We start from the raw sequence: 19887 nt of genomic DNA on the forward strand, positions 1-19887 counted from the left end.
TGTGTCAAAATTCTAGTGTTTCTTCCCATTATTTTTCTATTTTGATCCTCCCTTGATGAAGTAAGCATGGAATTGTTACTCCATTTTACAGAAGAGAAAACTGAGATGAGTCAGGGTTAAATGGCTTTTCCATGGTCAGACAGTTAGTCGATGACAAATTCGAGATAAGAATCCAGGATTACTGATTACTAATGGCTTGTTAATTTGGCAACACTGTTCCACCCCGCGTCTTGCCGCCACAGCTTGCCGTCTTGGCCATGTCTCTCCCTGGATCCACCTTCTGCAAGCACAAATCAGGAGCCAGTTCCTTAGCTGGTGGGGTAGGTGGTTCGACAGTAGAGCACAGGAGGTAGAGGAGGGAGGAAGGTGGCACAAAGCTCAGATTTAGTTTTTCTTCCTGAACTTGGGAGAGTTACTTATTTCTACAGAGAGTCAGGAAAATGAGCAGAGTCAGCATTCCCTTTTTTTGACAAATGGGTATGGTTTCTTGTTCCAGTGTTACTTGCAAGGCAATGTTCAGATTGACGTGCAGTGGAGACAGGATAGCATCTGGGGCAAAGGGCTCTTCGTGTGGGTACACCATCTTCATGTCTGATTGAGCCCTGGCATGTTAAATGCCCCACACTAGGATCTCACTCATGTTTGCAAGTGGCCTCCCTTGAAAGTATTGAACTTTTTGAAGAGAAAAATACAGTGTCATGGTTAAGGTTAGAAATTCCTTCTGCTCAGGTTTGAATCCTGGCTCTGTCACTTACTAGCTGTGTGGCTTTGGACAAGTTATTTCACCTCTCTGTGCTTGAGTTTGCTATCTGTTGTAATTCTAGGATTGTTGTAGATTAAATGCACTAATAAATATAAAACCCTTAGAAGAATACACAGTGTTGTGAGGAGAGTGGTTTTCCTTCCATCCATCCCTCCTTCCCTCTCTTCCTCATACCTACTCAGTGTGTGTGTGTGTGTATTTTGACAGTAGCTTTTGGAGTCTGCATTTCCAGCTGGCCTGCTGAGCCCTCCAGGTAACTGTAACCTCACCCAAGTTTTAGCTGTGGGGTCTGTCTACATTTGACGTGTGTCTAAATGTTATCATCAATGGGCTCCTTTGTGGAGAGACCTGAGAGCAGGGAAACCAGTGGGTGCGCGCTGTGCGCTTCAGCCTCACTTGTTTGGGTCCCCACACCTGAGGGACGGGGGCAGCTGTGAGACTTAGTTGAGCCTTTTAGCAGGGTGAGAATATTGACCAGTTGTCTTAGTCTGCTTGGGCTGCATAATAAAATACCATAGCTCGGACAGCTTAAACTGCAGAAATTGATGCTCTCACAGTTCTGGAGGCTTGAAGTCAGAGATGAAGAGTGTCTGTGTCTGGGGGGGTGCGTTGGGGGAAGGCCACCTCTCTTCTTACAAGGCCACCAGTCCTATCTGATTAGGACTCCACCATGTGACCTTATTTAACCTTAATTACCTCCTACAGGTCCTATCTCTAAACACAGTTGCACTGGGGATTCGGGCTTCTACATATGAATTTTAGGGGGACACAGTTCAGTCCATAGCACCGGCTTTTCTCCCCAGAGTTACCCAGTGAGGAAATTGGTAAATCAGCCTTGTATCCTCTTTGGCCCCATGTACTGTGTTATTTATAAGGCAGTGTTGGATCTTCCCATTCACTGAGTAGGCATTAGGTCGCCATCTCCCTGCCTTCTTGAGGTTTGGAATAGAGTGTGAATGAAGAGTGGAAGATTATGCTTGCTCTTACCCTTCAAGGTCAGAAATGGTGTGTATGTGTGTTTGTCGGGGGCACCAACATTCTGATGTGTAGTGATGGCCTGTCTTGTCACCTGTGTTGTTTGTTTAGACTAGGGACTGAAATCAAATGAAACACAGTGGAAGCTCTCTTTACCACTCTCCTCTTAATGAACTCCCAGGAGTAATGAGCACTTTTCAGTTCTCTCTGTAAAGCACACATAGTAATGCCCACAGTATGCTGAATGCACGACTAGCAGGCTGCTCTCTGCCTGGCCCACTCTCTTCAGCACCCACTGGTTGAATTATGTGCTTACCAAGAGCTGGTTTGTTCCTAAAGCCATTTGTACAGTTGTGGCTGGTGTTGTAATTAAGTGATGTATTTAAATATCAGATAAACTGAAGAAATATGACTGCAATGAAATGGTTTTATTTCTTTTTTTCCTCGTATGAACACTAGTTAAAAGCTGTAGAAAGACTAAATAAGTCCAAGTCACTAAAAAAATTACTGTCAAATTAGATGAGCATTAAGATTGGGGGTAATCATAAAACTCTTAAAACTTTATTCTGATATTACTCTGTAAGTGTCTTTATTTTTACTCCACTTTACGGAATCAGGAATTGGACATGATAGACAATGTATTATGTTCTGGTTCATGTAAGAAAGATGATGTAGGGCTCTTATTCAAAGAGAGGGCCTTGCCCTATGTTAGAAGATGGGTAAATGAATGCATATTTATATGTATTATGCAAAAACAAAAATTTTAGGTTTATCTTTTTATGATTCCTTGCTTTATTTTGATCAACCTGATTCCTGACCTGATCACGTTGGACAGGAGGGTTTCTACTGTTGTGATTCGGTTTAGAGCCTGTTTTGATGCTTTGGTTTGGTTTCAGTTTAGTGATTTTAGGAAATAGATTTTATTTTGTATGTGGTGTTAACTAAATAAAACCAACACTAGTGGGGCTTTTGAAACGGGGGTTTTAAAGCAAGTTAAGGTGGCTTATTTTGGATTTTAGTTTATTCTTGGGTTCCTCTTATAGACTCGCAGCATATTGAGAGAGACCTAATTCCGTCATTTTACAAATGAGGAAACTAAGGCCTTGAGAGGAGAAGTGTGTCATTGGTGAATTGTGTGGGGCAGCTGAAGTGAAGGGGCAGAGCCACAGCAGATGGAACCCTTCCCCCTTGTCTCCTCCTCTGGGTGGACTTCTCTGGTGACAATATTGACCTGTGCTCCCCGCTTTGGGACAGGACCAACCTGGAGGCCTTGCAGAAGAAGCTGGAGGAGCTGGAGCTCGATGAACAGCAGCGGAAGCGCCTTGAGGCCTTTCTTACTCAGAAGCAGAAGGTTGGGGAACTGAAGGATGATGACTTTGAGAAGATCAGTGAGCTGGGTGCTGGCAATGGTGGCGTGGTGTTCAAGGTCTCCCACAAGCCGTCTGGCCTGGTCATGGCCAGAAAGGTGAGGTCACTTAAAAAAAAAAAAAAAAAAAGACTGAATCAAGTTTGTTTGTTAGGCAGGTAATTGGATTATCTCTTGGAAGACCTAAGGGCCTAGGGACAAAGGTGGAAGGAAGACTGACTTTTCACTCAGTACCTTTTTGTGCAGTTTGAATTTTGAACTCATGTTATCAGATTATAGGTAAACACATTAATGATGTATTAGTGTATTTATCCCATCCCCAGACTGGAAAATAACAGCAAGTGACCCTTCGTTACTCTGGAAAGAATGCTAAGGTGCTTGTTCATCATTTATCCAGCGCAGGAGAAGCAGCTTTCATTTACCCCGTCCCAGGGATGCACAGAACGTGCATTTCAAGTTGTTTCTCCATGCTCCAGCCCTGCCAGTGGTTCCCCTTCATCTCCCTGCAGTGTAACATCTCAGCTCTCCACAATGACGTGCAGTCTTTGAGCTGGACTTCCCTTCCCATCTACCCTTGGTCCTCTTTCTGAACACAGCCCCCCGCTCCAGCAAAGTTGCACTCTTCTGTGTTTTGCCCCACATCGTGTTCATTTCTGTCCACATATTTTTGCTCATACTGTTCCTTCCGTCTTTTCAAACAGTGCCCGTCTTTAAGGCCCACCTCTTGTCTAGCTTTCACTAGCTGCTCCAGCCCTCACTGATCACCACTGCTTCCATATCCTCTGACACTCATGGTCTATGGCTCTTTTTAGAAGCTCAGCCTTATTCGGTAACCATTTCATGTGTCTGTCACCGGTCTCCCCAGCTGAAACAAGGGACAACATTAGGGAGACATAAGGAGGTACCTGAGACCTTGGCTACATCTCAACCACATCAGACTCCTGAGGTCAAAGAGAAATCTCTTGGGCAGCTTAGGTTAGCATACCCAGGTCCTCATACCCTTCTGCTCCTGCAACCCTTAAGTATCAACCAAGTCCTCAAGGCCACTATTCCCTCATCTCTCGGCTTCACGAGTCCTTTTGGCGGGAACTCTCCATTCAGTTCTTTTCTTGGGAGGGATGAGTCCCCTCTTCCTCAGTCTTGGCTCTCAGGAGCAGAGGCACAGCTGGCCCTCCCCTGGTTACAGCTCCTCCAGTATCAGCACCTGCCTTTGTACACTGGCACTCAGTGGTTTGGTTGGGCAAAACTTGTTTGTTAAAACTTGGTTCTTTCCTCTCTTCTTACCTTTAAGAGCTTAGGCATTTAAGAAAGCTTCTATTCTTCCATCCATGTATTTTTAAAGCCTCTCTTCCTCTCACCTTTCTTTCCCCAGCTAATTCACCTCGAGATCAAACCTGCAATCCGGAACCAGATCATAAGGGAGCTGCAGGTTCTACATGAGTGCAACTCCCCATACATCGTGGGCTTCTATGGTGCATTCTACAGCGATGGTGAGATCAGCATCTGCATGGAGCACATGGTATGTGGTGACCTGTCGGCCTCTGGAGTTGGGTGGCTCTGGTCTCATCTTTGGTCAAGGAGGTGACCAGCTGCCTCCCTGTTCCACATCACTGTCTTGGGCATCTGGGAGGCCCAGCTGTAGAACCTGGAATAGCCAAAAGATAACAGGCCTCCTTCATAGGTCCCTGCCTCTTTTCAAAGAGAGTTGGCGGCAACTGAGTATCTGTGGTGAGTGTGCCTAGAGCACACATCTTGGTTTTCTCGACCCCAAGATTTTGACGTGGGTAAAATCTGGTTAATGTAGTGTAAATCCGTTTATTATATGCAATGCTGTGTGCTAGGTACGCAGTTCTGGAGTTATGAAGATGAATAAGACAATCCCTGAGAGAGTTTATAATCTGCTTTAAGGGCAGCCTGAAGGGGTTCTTTGGGTGTGGAGAGAAGCAAGTCCGCCTAATGCACATTAGAGAGGGCATTATATGTATGTGAACGGCTTGTCCTTTTCACCATTAGCTGCCTTGAGTCCCTTCTTTCTCTTTCCAGTGAAGAACAGTAATAACAACAACAACAGTAACAGTAATAATGTTAGCAATACTTATAATGATAAACTAATATTTATTGGGTGTATTTTATATCAAGTAGTATCCTAAGAAAATTAATATTTTATTGCATTTTCACAACAGTCTTATTGAGTGGGTACATTATCTCCATTTTACACGTGAGGAAACTGAGGCTCAGAGAAATGGAATAACTTACCCAAGGTCATGCAGCTACTAAGTGGTATTGATAGAATTTAAACCCAGGCAGTCTGACCCCAGTGGTTGTACTTTGTTGAATTCACTGGCTAGTGATTGGGGCCCTGTTTCCATCCCTGATGCCTAGAACTTCAAGGAGAGAGACTGGCTTCACGGTTGCTGTTTTTTTCTGTCCCCGTTAGGAGGCATGGCACAGGGGACTTTGGGATCTGAGATGTTTATTCATGTCTCCTTTCTCCTCAGAAATCTAAGGAGGCACTTTGTCTTGTTTGCCACTGTGTCTCCAAAGCCCAGAATAGTCCTGGCACACAGTAGGTGCTCAATAATTGTTTGTTTACTGATTGTCATCTTCTCATCATGACCTTCGGCAAGTTTTTTTATCTTTCTGATTCTCAGTTTCCTTATTTGTAAAATGGCCATTATTATACCTGCCTTGTTGTGGTGGGGATTAATTAAAATAACAGATGTAAGTCTTCCAGGACACCAACTGACTCAGCATGTCTTCTGCAAACTTTCTCTTTTGTTTTATTCTCACTGGGGCTGACATGATTGAGTCTAGGTACTTCGTAGCTGCTGTGCTTTCGAAAAGTCCAGCAGAGTGTCCCTCAGGAACTTCTCCATGTCCTTCCTGACTCTAGACCTGCCCTGACCTCTGGAATGAGAGACCCGGGGCTTGGTCTTAATGAACTCTAGGAAAACCCTCCCTGGGAGGTTTGTCCCCTGCTGGTGCCCCCATTATTTTGAATGTCTTTTCGTTTTAATGATCAAGAAGTGCCATACATACTGTTGCAGGCATCTGCCAGCTCTTGTGGGTGCCTATGGAGCGTAGATCCTGAAAACATCTTTTCCGTGTCTAAAGGTTACTGGGAAAGCTCTCATTCCCTCTCGCTTTAGTGAGAGCACAGCAGTCTCTGTGGGAAGCGTGTGAACATTTCTGGCTTGGTCCTAGCCCAGGCCTGGTTGCTGATTGTTTTCCATTTGTCTTGGTCCCCCTTTGAGGGCGGGGGCAGAGCAGGGGAGAAGGAGCTGATCTTTATCCTTTGGGTTTCTCATGCTCTTTGTGCTGATGATGGTGGGTTTTACAGCTGTAACCCAAGAGTTTTGGATGAAGATGTGTAAATGGCAGTGGAGGTTCTGGAAAACTAGAAGGGGAAAAGAGTGGAGGTGATGGTGATAAACCAGTGACAGGGAAGGCCAGAGTAGCCTTCTTTCCTCTGAGTTCTTGCCAAAATAGTGGAAGGTAGATGATGACATGACTAGACATAGACATTATAGTAACTAGCTTTTGCATCTTCCACCACTTGCCAAGTCCTTTTTAGATTACGTAAGTTATTAATCACATCAGCCCTGTCACATGAGACGGATTGTTGATCTCCCCAGCTGGTAGATGGAGAGAGGTTTAGTAATTAGTCTTAGTCACATAATCAGTAAGAGTCAGAGCTGAACTGTAACCAGTGTCTCTAACCAGGTCTGCTTTCTTTAGATTTGATACTCTCTCCATTAGCCTATGCAAGTCATATACTCTCTCAGGATTTCCTCATCTCTGCAGAGAAATGTTTGGACCAGATCCTCTCTAGGGACTCCCCCCTCTGCTCATATCCTGTGTTTCTGTGTTTTTTGGCATGTGTAGCCAATCAGAGTTTACGTTAGTTGATCAACATGGGTTCAGCTTCACGAACACTTATTTTTAGTGCCTGTTATGTGCAAGGCACCATATGAGCTGCCGAGGGGATGGAGACATTGAGAATAGCATCTCTGCCCCCTAAAGCTGTTCACAGGCTGGATGGCTATGTTCTAGGGCCTTCTCAAGTGAGGAGTGTCATTGTGGACATAAGGGCTTCTGAGCACCAGGTATGTGTCATCTCATGCCTGCTGTCTTTTCAACCATCAGAACTTCTTTCCTGAGTTACCTCCAAGTTCTGTGCCACCCAGATTTCTCCCTTTAGTAGGGGAACCAAGAGGCTGTTTGTAGGGTGAGCATATTGAACTCCAGGGTGCTTGCTTCAGAGGTTAGGATTAGGCCCCAAACATTGATAGACAGTGGCCTATTTATTTATTCAGACCTTGCTGGAACCTCTTTTATTAGCCTTATGTGTCCTCTTGTCACGTGGAGGACAGTCTTTTTATTTGTCTTAAATTGACCTGTTTTGAGGCTTCCTCATTCTGGAATCCTTTATTCACTCTGGACTCATACATATTGATCACAACCTTTGTGCTCCTTGCTTTGTTTCCTGCTTCCCCCCAGCCTTCCCCTCCAGGAGGAGAAGATGACATAGGACATGACGGATTGGTTTCCCATTCTCTTGGCCCATTTCTGGTATCTGTAAGTCAGTTTTTTCCCGCATGGATTTGGCTCTGTGGGAATAGTGGGGTCCTTCCACACAAGTCTCTGAAGCAGAAGCTATCTCTGGAATAACCCTGGGGAGCCTGAGCCTGGAAAACTCACTGTCAGAGGCTGGGGGGGTGGGTGGGGGGTCAAAACCTTTTGAGGGCCAAGCACAGTGTCACACCTGTTAGGTGATATGTGTTGAATGACCGAATGAGGGAGGTCAGGGTGGGGGAAGGTATGGTCAGGCCTGGGGCTCAGTGGGAGAGAGTTAGGCCTTGGAATCAGCAGTAGGGCCTTCTGTTTCTGGATATACATAGGCTCAGAGGGCAGCTGGAACAGTCTGTTAATACTAGTGGGGAGGCTCAGAGCTGCCAGAGATGGGACCCTGGAGGGAAGCAGGTGTGGCCAGAAGTCCAAGCAGCCGTGAGTGCCAGAGTAGCTTTCTGCTCCAGCCCTGGACACTCTCATCCCTTCCTTGGTCCCTGAGCAGTCCCTCCTGTAGGAGAGCTCCTGCACCAGCTGCCCCTGATGGGAAAACTCTCTGACTGCTGGCCACCACTTCTCCTTTGGGATTTCTTCTTTGCCTCAGCTTTCACATTTCAAAGGTGTTGTCACGTAGGGCTCTGTTCATTAGCTATATCCCAACTTCTGAGGTTCTTTCGTCCTCTCTGTGTCACAGTCTTTGCATGGTGTTGTCATTAACATTTTTCCCTAGCTCTTTATTAAAATTTTCAAACACACAGAAAGTTGAAGGAATTGTGTAATGTACAGTCTAAACCCACCACCTAGATTCTACAATTAACATTTTGTCATATTTGCTTTCCCACATATTTTCCATCTATCCATTGCACAAATCATTTTTTGGATGAATTTTAAAGTAAATTCATTGCTAATGATGCTAGAAGATGGGGCATTCATTGAGCCCCATCTTCTAAAGCACTCAGCCAGGGCCTGACTTTTCCTAGAAATAAGCTGTGTTTGCACTGCCAGTCTGAATTTTGAGACCCAAAGGGTAAATGAGTGCTCCCTGATCAGAAAAGGAATGCTCCTGTTTTTGGGGAAGTAGATTCCTGCTCAGGTGGTAGCTGAGTGACCAGAGAACTGGGCCTCATGCTCGTTGGTTCTCATGCAGGAGTAAAAGCTTTTGAGCTCTTTTTTTTTTTTCCATAAAGCATTTGTCTCTTTTATAGAAAACCTTCACAGAAGCCCCATTGACTTAGTTAATAATTGGTTTCTAAAAATAAGCATAATTCAGCAGCTTTAGTCAGTGAAGGCAAGTCCTTGGCGACAGTGAAGTAGAATTAAAAGACTGGAAGGTGAGTTGCAGGCAACTCTGGGTAATCCTGGCTGTGGTTCATGCTTCTTAAATCTTGCTAATTCCATTGTTCACACTGTAACTCTGCTTATAGCTCAGAAGGAGGTTAAAAGGAAGAGAGCCAAGGTTTCTTCCTTTTTAGTAGAAATATTTACCACCAACGCCCAGGGAGAGTGTAAACCAAGACGTTAGCTGGGCTGCCCTTTGTCCTAGGCTCTGGAACCTGAGAATCATGGTTCACTTTTCTGTCTCATCTGAATCAGATTTTGACAGAGTTGCTTTGTTACCTTGTTTCAAGTGCATAGTCCTCCCTGAGAATTAGGCAAAGCTTTTCAAACAAAGGAGCTGAAACCACATTCAGTTGGAAGCAAAATAGAAATGGCTCGGAAACTTTCTGCACTGGAGTTCCTCTTCCCATCGATAAGGGAAATTGAGAGATACGATGACGTTTCTAGGAGCCTGCTGACTTAGATGTGGTTACCTGGGCTGTGGTGCTGTCCTGATTTGGCCACCAGGGACCTGTGGCATTGTGAAGGCAGCCAGGCTCCTAGGATGACTCAAACCTCAGCCTGGGTCACAGCCTGGGTAGGGCTCTTGGAAAATAAGTGGTTTCCAAAACAGGGGAGTTCTTTTTGGTTCTGGATTCATAATTCCAGTCTCATATCTGAGTGGAGATTATGGCATATTTGAAATTACAGACTGAATTTCGGAATTCTCCACTGTGCCCCATGGTCAACTGACCCACAAGTAGGTAGTTTTGCTAGGGAGTTGATTATGATTAGAAATCAAACATATTTGGGGTGTTAGTGTGCATTTGAGAATCCACACCTGTACTGCTTTCTTTTTCCATCAGCATCCAGGATCCAGAGTTGATTGTGATAGACTATGATTGGTCCAAACTATCCTTTTTATAATCATAGAATTTTGAAGTTGATAATCTATTTTTAGCATATTTTAGGTAACATTTCTTGAGAGGTCTTATCTCTGAATGAGTCTTAATTATTTTCTCACCTTTAGAAAGAAAGCAGTGTTGTATTTATCTAATAGTGCCTTTGCACAAAATGGGTGCTCAGTAAGTATCTGTTAATTGATTTATAGATTTAATTCTCTACTTTTATAAATGAGTTCTGTAATTTAAAAAGGTAAAGTATTTATTCAGTGTAGAAAATTTATAGACGATAAAAAGCACAAAGAAGAAACTATCATACAACAAAAATCCCTGATAATCTTACTACCTAGACTGGAATTAATCATTGATAACATTTTTGAGTTCTAGTTTGTGTGAGTGTACGCACACTTTTTTATTTTTATAAAAATGGGATTATGCTCTGTCCTTTTGTTTATCATGTTATGCCTTGTTCTGTGACCTCACAGTCCATGGCTGCGTCATAGAGGCTGGGTGATTTTGGAGCAGGATGCCCATGAGAAAGTCTTACCCAGGTCTTGCCTACCTCCCAGGCTCAGCTTTTGTGTCATTCCTCTTGCGAGCTCTTCCCTTAGCCACTTTGTCCAGGAACTGCTTCCTCCTCTGAGCACCTGTAGCAGTGTCTGTTCTCTTCATTCAATGGTTTGTTCCCTCCCTTGTTTCAGAGGAGGATTTAAGGTGCCTTGGCCTCTTTATGAATAAGTTCTGTCTCCCCAAGCAGACTGTGTTTTTTTCTGTATTTATAGTTTTTTCCATTCCTAGTTCCTTACCTAGCCCTATGCCTTACACAGAAGTGATTAATAAATGATAGATTGTGATGGTAACTGCTCAGTGTAGACAGGATACTTCAGAAAAATCAGTCTGCAGAGTTTGCAGAAATTTTCTCTATTTTTTTGGGGGGTGGGGTGGGGAAGATTGGCCCTGAGCTAACATCTGTTGCCAATCTTCCTCTTTTTTTCCCCTCCCCAAAGCCCCAGTAGGTAGTTGTATGTCATAGTTGTACATCCTTCTAGTTGCTGTATGTGGGATGCCGCCTCAGCATGGCTTGATGAGTGGTGCGTAGGTCCGTGCCCGGGATCTGAACCGGCGAACCCTGGGCCGCCGCAGCGGAGTGCGTGAACTTAGCGGCTACGTCACTGCACTGGCCCCGAATTATTTCTACTTCTGAGGGTAGTTTTAATTTGTGGCTGATAATTAGCTACACCTGAAGCCATAGGGGCGGGGAACCTGTTTCTGCCTTGATACATCAGGGTTCCCTGAGTGAAGCATTTCTTCAAGATTTCAGGTTAAAATACAGAATCCATAAATGGAAAGGCCCTGGTGTGTGAGCCCTACAGCTGCTTCACGACACATTTGTATTGTCTTCCCTCTCCCTTTCCATCACCTCTGCCTGGGGTCTGGCTCATGTCATCTCCCTCTGATCAGCTCCTCGCTGATCTCGCTGCCTCTTTCTCTCAGCTGCTATGGTTTTCATCTTAGAACCCTCAGGTCAGATTCCTTTCCTTCTGCCCCCATAAAGTCTCGGTTTCTCGGTGCGGCTCCGTGACTGCCCACAGCTGGCCATTTCCAGCTTGATCCGTCACTGCACTTCTTCATGCACCCACAGTGAAATGAACCACATGTCATCCCAGGAGTACTAAGCAATTTAATGCTTCTCTGCTGTTGATCTTAGTGGAGTACCCTGTTCTTTTCTACCTTTGCTCCTCTCCTTTTCCAGGTATAGAAATTGTACTCATTGTTTGAGTAAGATTTCAGCTCAAACGCCATCTTCTAAGTGAAGTCAGAATTACTTCTCCCTTTTTCTGCATGTTTACAGCACTTTCCTTATACATTTATTCTGTTTTGTTATATTTTGTTAAGAGTTGTATATTTCCCCTACTAGTTTATAAATTTATTGAGGACAGGACCTAGGTCTTTTTTGTCTCTCTACCCACCATAGAACCTAACACAGTCCATGGCACTTTGCAGGATTTGTGGAATGAGTTATTGCTTTTTATGACATTTTTCTTTGAGTTTTATGAAATATGATTTGTTAGGATGATACCAAATGCAAGTTGTGACGTATTATGGTGGTAAAATGGCTAACGTTTATCGAGCACTTACTGTGGGCTAGACATTGTTCTAGACATTGTGCTTTATATGTTTTAGCTTAATACTTACAATAACCCTATGATTATTATAATAGCCTTATAATAATTATCTCCATTTTACAAGTTGAATAACTTGGTCAAAGTTTCCTAGATAGTAAGTGGCAGAGCTGGGATTCGAATTTAGACAGTTTGCTTCTAGAGCCTGCACTCTTAACCACTGTGTCAGTTCAGTGCAAATCGAGCCCTTTTTATGACCACTGAATTAGTGATTTGTTTAATGATTGTTCACAGGATTTGAGGTACTAGTTATTTGATACCTCCCACAGTGTTTTGCATTCATATCTTATTCGATGTCTGGAACAAACCATAGGGTACCTCCGGGAGCATTTGCCACGTGTGAGATTCACTTTCCTGGTGAAGTTTAACACTTGAAGGAATAGTCAGAAACATTGTCACTAAATGGCCTGGTATTCTTCTTCTTAGGATGGGGGTTCCTTGGATCAAGTCCTGAAGAAAGCTGGAAGAATTCCTGAACAAATTTTAGGAAAAGTTAGCATTGCTGTGAGTAGATTGTGAGATTTTTCTTCCAAGTTTCCTTATTGATAAGTTAATGAGTTGGTAGGATATGGACAAAGGAGGAAAGTAGGAAGTCAACAAAGGGAAAGTTTGTAAGAAACGTGGATTTTTCTCACTAGAATTTTCCCGATCTAGATTCTGGGTACAGTATTTTCTCTCTTTCTCAGTAGAACTAGAAAAGTGATTTTACATTAAAATCTATGTCTTGGAAAATAGGACAAGATATCCAAAAGAATTCCCATTTGGGACATCAGAAAGTCTCTTTTTAGATTGCAGAGTTAGGAAAAAATGAATTCAAGCAAAGTGTTTTTTAAAGTTGTTGAAACTTGGAATAATCAATTTTACTTAAAAATAATAATCTATACATCTGTAAAATGATAGTTTCCTTTTTTTTTTTTTTTTTTGAGGAAGATTCACCCTAGCTATCATCCATTGGCAATCTTCCTCTTTTTTTTTTGGTTTGAGGAAGATTAGCCCTGAGCTAACATCTGTGCCAGTCTTCCTCTATTTTGTACGTGGGATGCCTCCACAGCATGGCTGGTAAGTGGAGTAGGTCTGCGCCTGGGATCTGAACCCGCGAACCCGGGCCGCTAAAGTGGAGCGTGTGGAACTTGAACCACTCAGCCACAAGGCTGGCCCATGATGGTTTCTTGATAAGGCAGGTTTAGAAAAAATTAAACAGAAGAACCAATAAAAAATAAGAGAAGGAGGCAAATTTGTGATGTTAGATGAAATATTTTCCAGATCATTTTAAAATAGAGAGATTGAGTATATTCTAAACACTACAATTTCAGTTTCCCATCTTTTTATATTCCTTCTCCTCTAGGTAATAAAAGGCCTGACATATCTGAGGGAGAAACACAAGATTATGCATAGAGGTAAGAAATTACTTGCTAGTTGTTATTTTTTGAATTTTAGCTGAAATCTAAAAGTTGTTGGATCCTCTTTTGTGTTTTATTTTCCTATAAAAGCTATTTAATAGTATTTTAAATTTTTATTAAAAGTCTTTGACTATTTAGTTTGATGGCTGGAGCAGCAAGTCCCACCCTCTTTTTGGTCTGTGGTATACCTGTTACCTGAGGCTGTGACAGGCATTGTCACCCAGCAAGCCCAGGCGAGAGCCTCAGCTAGAACTTAGTTATCCAAGCCCCAGTGTCACTGTCTGCTGGACTAGATTGTGCATAGGCTCAAAGCCATGACTAACTGACTGGATATGAGTTTCACTATAAAAGAAACTGGTTTCTTTTAATAAAGGTACATATACACTTACCATATGACTATACCACTCTTAGATATTTATCCAAGGTGAATGAAAACATGTCTATACAGATTGTATACAGATGTTTAAAGGAGCTGTATTCATAGTAGAAACAACCAAAATGCTCTTCAGCAGGCAAAGAGATAAACAAATTGTAGCATATCCATACAATAGAATACTACTCAGCAATAAAAATGAACAGGTTACTGGTGCATGTAACTTCGATGAATCTCAAAAACATTTATGTTGAATGAAAGAAGCCCAACATAAAACAATACAAACTCTTTCCATTTATATAAAATTATAGAGAAAACAACAATGGATCTGTAGTGACAGAAAGTAGATCAGTGGTTGCCTGAGGGTCCAAAAAAAGATTAATTTCAAAGGAGCATGAGGGAAATTTTCTGGGTGATGGAAATGTAGTGTCTTGATTGTGGTGGTAGATATATGGGTATATGCATTTATCCAAAGTCAAACTTTCCACTAAAGTGGCTGCCTGTTATAGTATATAAATTATAGCCCAATAAATCTTATTAAAAAAAAGAAACACGAAGCCAGAGGAAAGAAAAATGGAAAATAGCGCTATCGACCATGTCCCCTCAGCTACCGTGTGCCAACGGTGACAGGTATAGGGAGGGACAGCTGAGGACGAGTTGAGTGGACTGGTGGAATTGACTGGCCAGCTTACAATCCACCATATATTAGATGATAAATTCTACCTGTGAGCGACCTGACTACTGCAGTGAGCCAGCTTTGACAAGGCTGGCTCATAGGTTCATTTCCAACATTCCCCTTCCCTCTCCATGTTTTCTTTTTTTTAGTACAGCTTCTTCCGAACACTGATCATTCAGGTCTTCATTTAGAGCTTACCTAACTGGGACACTGTTTGCAAATGTTAAGGAGTAGTTCTGAATCAGTAGGTCTGGAGTGGGGCCCAGGAATCTGAAAATTTTAAAATAGGCACTTTTTTTCATTAAATTTTTTTGAAAACTGTGGTAAAATATATCTAACATAAAATTGACCATTTTAAACATTTTTAATTGTACACTTTCAGTGGCATTGCCTATATTCACATTGTTATGCAACCATCACCACTACAGTATAAAGGTGTCAGTTTTGCTTTAATTGATCTATAGATTCAAGGCCATCCCATTGAAAATCTCAGCAGCCTTTTTTGTAAATTGACAAATTGTGTCTAAAATTTATATGGAAATACAAGGGACCTAGAATAGGCAAAACGACCTTGAAAAAGAAAAACAAAGTTGGGGGGCCGGCCCCATGGCATAGCGGTTAAGTGCACGCGCTCTGCTGCTGGCCACCCGGGGTTTGGATCCCGGGCGCGCACCAATGCACTGCTTGTCAGGCCATGCTGTGGCGGCATCCCATATAAAGTAGAGGAAGATCCACATGGATGTTAGCTCAGGACCAGTCTTCCTCAGCAAAAAGAGGAGGATTGGCATGGATGTTAGCTCAGGGCTCATCTTCCTCACAAAAAAAAAAAAAAAAAAGGAGAAAGAAAAACAAAGTTGGGGGACTTAGACTGCCTGATTTCCAGATTTATTATAAAGCTACAGTAATCAGTAGAGCGTTGTATTGGTATAAAGCTAAAGATAATAGATCAAATAGAACAGAATGACAAGTTGAGAAATAGACACATATGTATAGAGTAAATTGAGTTTTGACAAAGATTCCAAGGTGGTTCAGTAGCGGAAGAATAGTCTTTGCAACAAGTGATGCTGGAGCAATTGGATATCCATATACACAAAAATGAACCTCCACTACTACCTCACACCAGGTTCAAAGATGTCCTGTCAGTGGATCATAGGTCTACCTGTGAGAGTTAAAACTATAGAACTTCTAAAGACAGCACAGGAGACTATCTTCATGACCTGTGTTTTGGCAAAAAGTTTTTAAATGGGACACAAAAGGCACAAACTGTAAAGGAAAAATCAATAAATTGTACTTCATTTAAATTAAAAACATTTGCTTTTTAAAAGATGCTGTGACAAAAATTTAAAAAGGCAAGCCACAGACTAAGAGGAAATATTGGCAAAACATGTGTCTGTCAAAGGACTTTAGAATATATAAAGACCTCTTACAACTTAATAATAAAAAGATAACCCAATTTAAAAAAATGGGTAAAAGATTTGAACAGACACTTTACTAAAGAAGATGTGCAAATGTCAAATAAGCACATGAAAATCTTTGAATTTGATCTTGAATATCTATTCAACATCATTAATCATTAGGGAAATGTAAATTAAAACCACAATGAGATACACTACACACCCACAAGAATGTCTAAAGGGACTGACCATATGTTATAGAGGATGTGGAGCACTTGGAACTCTCAGACACTGCTGATAGGAATGTAAAATGGTACCACTATGTGGAAAACAGCTTGTCAGTTTCATAAACCATCAAGCGTGTACCTATTATACATTCAGCCATTTCACTCCCAGGATTTTCTCTAAAGGAATGAAAGCATATGTCCATTCCAGCCCTTGTACATGAATGTTCATAGTAGTTTTATTTGTTAACAGCCAAAAACTAGAAACAACCCAAATGTCTATCAACGGTTGAATGGATAAACAAATTGTGGTATGTCCGTACAGTAGGATACTGCTTAGCAATAAAAAGAACAAACCATTGATACATGCAACAATATGGATGAATCTTAAAAGAGTGATGCTGAGTGAAAGAGTCAGACAAAAAAGAGCACATATTTTGTGATTCCATTTCTATAATTCTAGAAATTGCAAACTAATCTGTAGTGACAAAATGCAAATCAGTGGTTACCTGGGGAATGAAGGAAAGGGAGGGAGAGAAGAATTACAAAGGAGCACAAGGAAACTTTTGGGGGTGATAGATAGGTTTATAATCTTGATTGTGGTGATGGTCATATATATTCATCAAATGATATACTTTAAGTATATGGAGTTTATTGTATAAAAATTATACAACAACAAAGCTGTAAAAAACCAAAATGCAAAAAAATAATCAAGTTGCTAAAAACCAGTGATAGAGAAAGATTCTTAAAAGCAGCCAGGGAAAGGGACAACCACTTTGGAAAACAGTTTGCTAGTTTCTTTTAAAATTAAACCATACAGGGGCTGGCCCCGTGGCTTAGTGGTTAAGTGCCCGCGCTCTGCTGCTGGCGGCCGGGTTCAGATCCAGGGCGTGCACCGACGCACCGCTTGTCCGGCCATGCTGAGGCGGCGACCCACATACAGCAACTAGAAGGATGTCATACAGCAACTAGAAGGATGTGCAACTATGACATACAACTATCTACTGGGGCTTTGGGGAGAAAAAGGGAAAAAAAACGAGGAGGATTGGCAATAGATGTTAGCTCAGGGCCGGTCTTCCTCAGCAAAAAGAGGAGGATTGGCATGGATGTTAGCTCAGGGCTGATCTTCCTCACAAAAAACAAAAATAATAATTAAAAAAAAAAAAGAAAAAAAAATTAAACCATACAGCCCATCAACCCCACTTCTCAGTAGTGACCTAAAAGAAATGAAAAGATTTGTGTATACAAAGACTTGTACACAAATATTCATAACGTCGTTATTCATGATAGCCCCAAACTAGAAACAACCAAAATATTTATCACCAGATGAGTGAGTGAACAAATTTTGGTATATTCAAACAATGGAATACAACTCAGCAATAAAAATGAACGAACTATTGATACATACAACTTGGATGAATCTCAAAAACATGCTGAGTGAAGGAAGCCCTACACAAAAGAGTACATACATAGTGTATGATTCCATTAATATGAAATTCTAGGACAGACAGAATTAATCCACAGTAACTGAGTAGATCAGTGGTTGCCTAAAGGTCTGGGAGCTGGAGTGGGGATTAACTTCAGAGGGGCATGAGGGAGCTTTCTGGGGTAATCAAAATATTAAATCTTGATTTTGGTGGTAGGTTCACAGGTGTATACATTTTTCGAGACACATCAAACCACACACTTAAAATACAAAACTATAGAAAGCCTTCTGCTTTCCAACTGCACTAGCTACTGTTTTGTCCTCTTGCCACTGACAGTTAAGAAAGTATCATTAAGGAGGTATGGTACGCCTTGAGGGGGGAGCACTTTTCCAGTAGTTTATGGACCGTAATCTGTGGTTCTTTAAGTCCTCTGAGTTGCATGTTAGAATATTTTAGTGTATTAATTTCTAGGGAATAAGAGTAGCTGAAAGGAGAGGAGGAATTAACATTTCTTGTGCATGGGGCTGTGTTCTAGGGCTGTGATTGACATACATAGTTTCACCTAGAGGGACCCATGAGGTCAGTGCTGTGGAACAGTCTGGTGGAGTAAAGCCATTACATCATCTATAAAATGGAATCCTCTTCTCTACTCCTAGGTTGCTGTGAGGATTAATGAAATTACATATGGAAAGTAACTGGCAAAATGTTTTGCATAGAGAAGGGCCTAACAAATGCATATTGCCTTCCTTATTCCTTTATGTAATATGTGAGGAAACTGAGAACCAGTGAGATTAAATTCCTTTTATGAACTGTACCTTTGTGTGCGCCTCACTTTTGCTCCTGTTACTGCCTTTCCTGGGAATACTTACTTCCCAGGCCCCATCCCACCCCCTCACACTCATACCTTTGCTAGACTAAGTCTGTTCATCCTTTTAAGTAGAGCACTGAGGCTTGGGAATCAGCCAGTTAAAGTTCACATCCTAACTCTCTTACATGCAGGATGTATAAACTCGCTTGAGTTATTTATTCATCTGTAAAATGAGGATAATTCATGACAAAGAGCAATAATTGCAAATTACATACTTATTTTATATGGTTGTGAGAATGCCTTCCTCATAAGTCATTAATAAATGTTTGTTAATAGTAAAAATGTTACTATTTAGCTCAGACATTTCTTCTTCTGAGAAGCTTTCCCATGAACCAGCCCCTTCCCAAAATGGATTAAGTGCTCTGCCTCTATATTCCTTTGGTGCAGGTCCATCCTTTTCTTATTGTAATAAATGATCATTGTTTTTTGAGGACCTGTTATGTACCAAGTGCCGTATTATGTGCTTCTTGTTACTTGTCTTGTTTATTCTTCACAACAACCTTGTGAAATAGGTATATTTTACAGATGTGGAAACCACATCTATATGTCTCTCTCACTAGTATGTGAGTGTCTTCAAATCAGGAAACATGTCTAATTAATCTTTGTATCCCCAGTCCCTAACATAATAGCAGAAAATAGCTCCTCCTTAAAGGTTTGTTAAATGAGTGGATGTGTGATTAACTTGTGCCAGAACACACAGGAAGCAACAGTGAAAACTGGGCCAAGAACCCGTGTCTCCTACTCTTAACACAGTCATTAATCTAGTCCTGTGTTTTTCTCACCATGTGCCTTCTATGTACCATGCTCTGTGTTTTTGATGGAGAGCTCTAACTTTATTTCCATTTTAAAGGGAGGAAAGTTATAGCTCATTCCTGGAATAACCAGCTTGCTTTCCCCTTCAGCCTAGTGCTGCCCCCACTTTCCCAGGAATTTCTTTTCTGGCTCTGCCAATTATTGTTCTTTGGCACCAAGAGCTGCTTTGTGAGCCAGATGGGTCCCCGGACAGATGTCTTTGGTGGAGAGTTCACTACTTGCCCAGTCAAGGAGGGCCAGTCACTAGAAGGACTTCTACCCCAATGAACAGTGTGTGTGCAGGCTGGCCTGGCCTGGCTACTAAGCTTTTCAGACTTCTGCTGTTTGTGGGTATTCTCAGGAGGTCCTTAAAGAATTTGCTGTGCGTCCTGGCCTGTGGAGTGGCACTCTTGCACAACTTGATTCCTGAGCAAGAAGCACAATGAGTGGATGATTCCTGGAAACCTGAGTTAGGGTGAGAAAGAGAGAGAGAGAGTCTCCCTGCCTCTGTCTTTAGGCTTCCTTGCTGCCAGTAACTTCTTCCTCTGGTCTAAATATATTCTTTCCTGATGAAATTTAAACTCTGTTTCTTTTCATTCTGTCCTTGAGGAAAAATGGGAAAGAATAAAGAGACTTTTTCTCTGCCTCAAATTTTTAT

At 41.9% G+C, this 19887-nt stretch overlaps 1 protein-coding gene across 1 annotated transcript in view; it reads left to right on the forward strand.

Moving 5' to 3' along the window:
* MAP2K1 (mitogen-activated protein kinase kinase 1) overlaps window positions 1–19887 on the forward strand; it is a 79521-nt gene that overhangs the window by 32541 nt on the left and 27093 nt on the right. The window contains exons 2-5 of the mRNA XM_004421723.3: window positions 2993–3203; window positions 4477–4623; window positions 12502–12579; window positions 13421–13472. Of these exons, the coding sequence (XP_004421780.1) occupies window positions 2993–3203; window positions 4477–4623; window positions 12502–12579; window positions 13421–13472 (488 nt within the window). The remainder of the gene's footprint in view (window positions 1–2992; window positions 3204–4476; window positions 4624–12501; window positions 12580–13420; window positions 13473–19887) is intronic.

This window comes from Ceratotherium simum, chromosome 3 (genome assembly GCF_057802395.1).
Source record: "Ceratotherium simum simum isolate JZ-2026a chromosome 3, ASM5780239v1, whole genome shotgun sequence".
Lineage (NCBI taxonomy): Eukaryota > Metazoa > Chordata > Mammalia > Perissodactyla > Rhinocerotidae > Ceratotherium > Ceratotherium simum.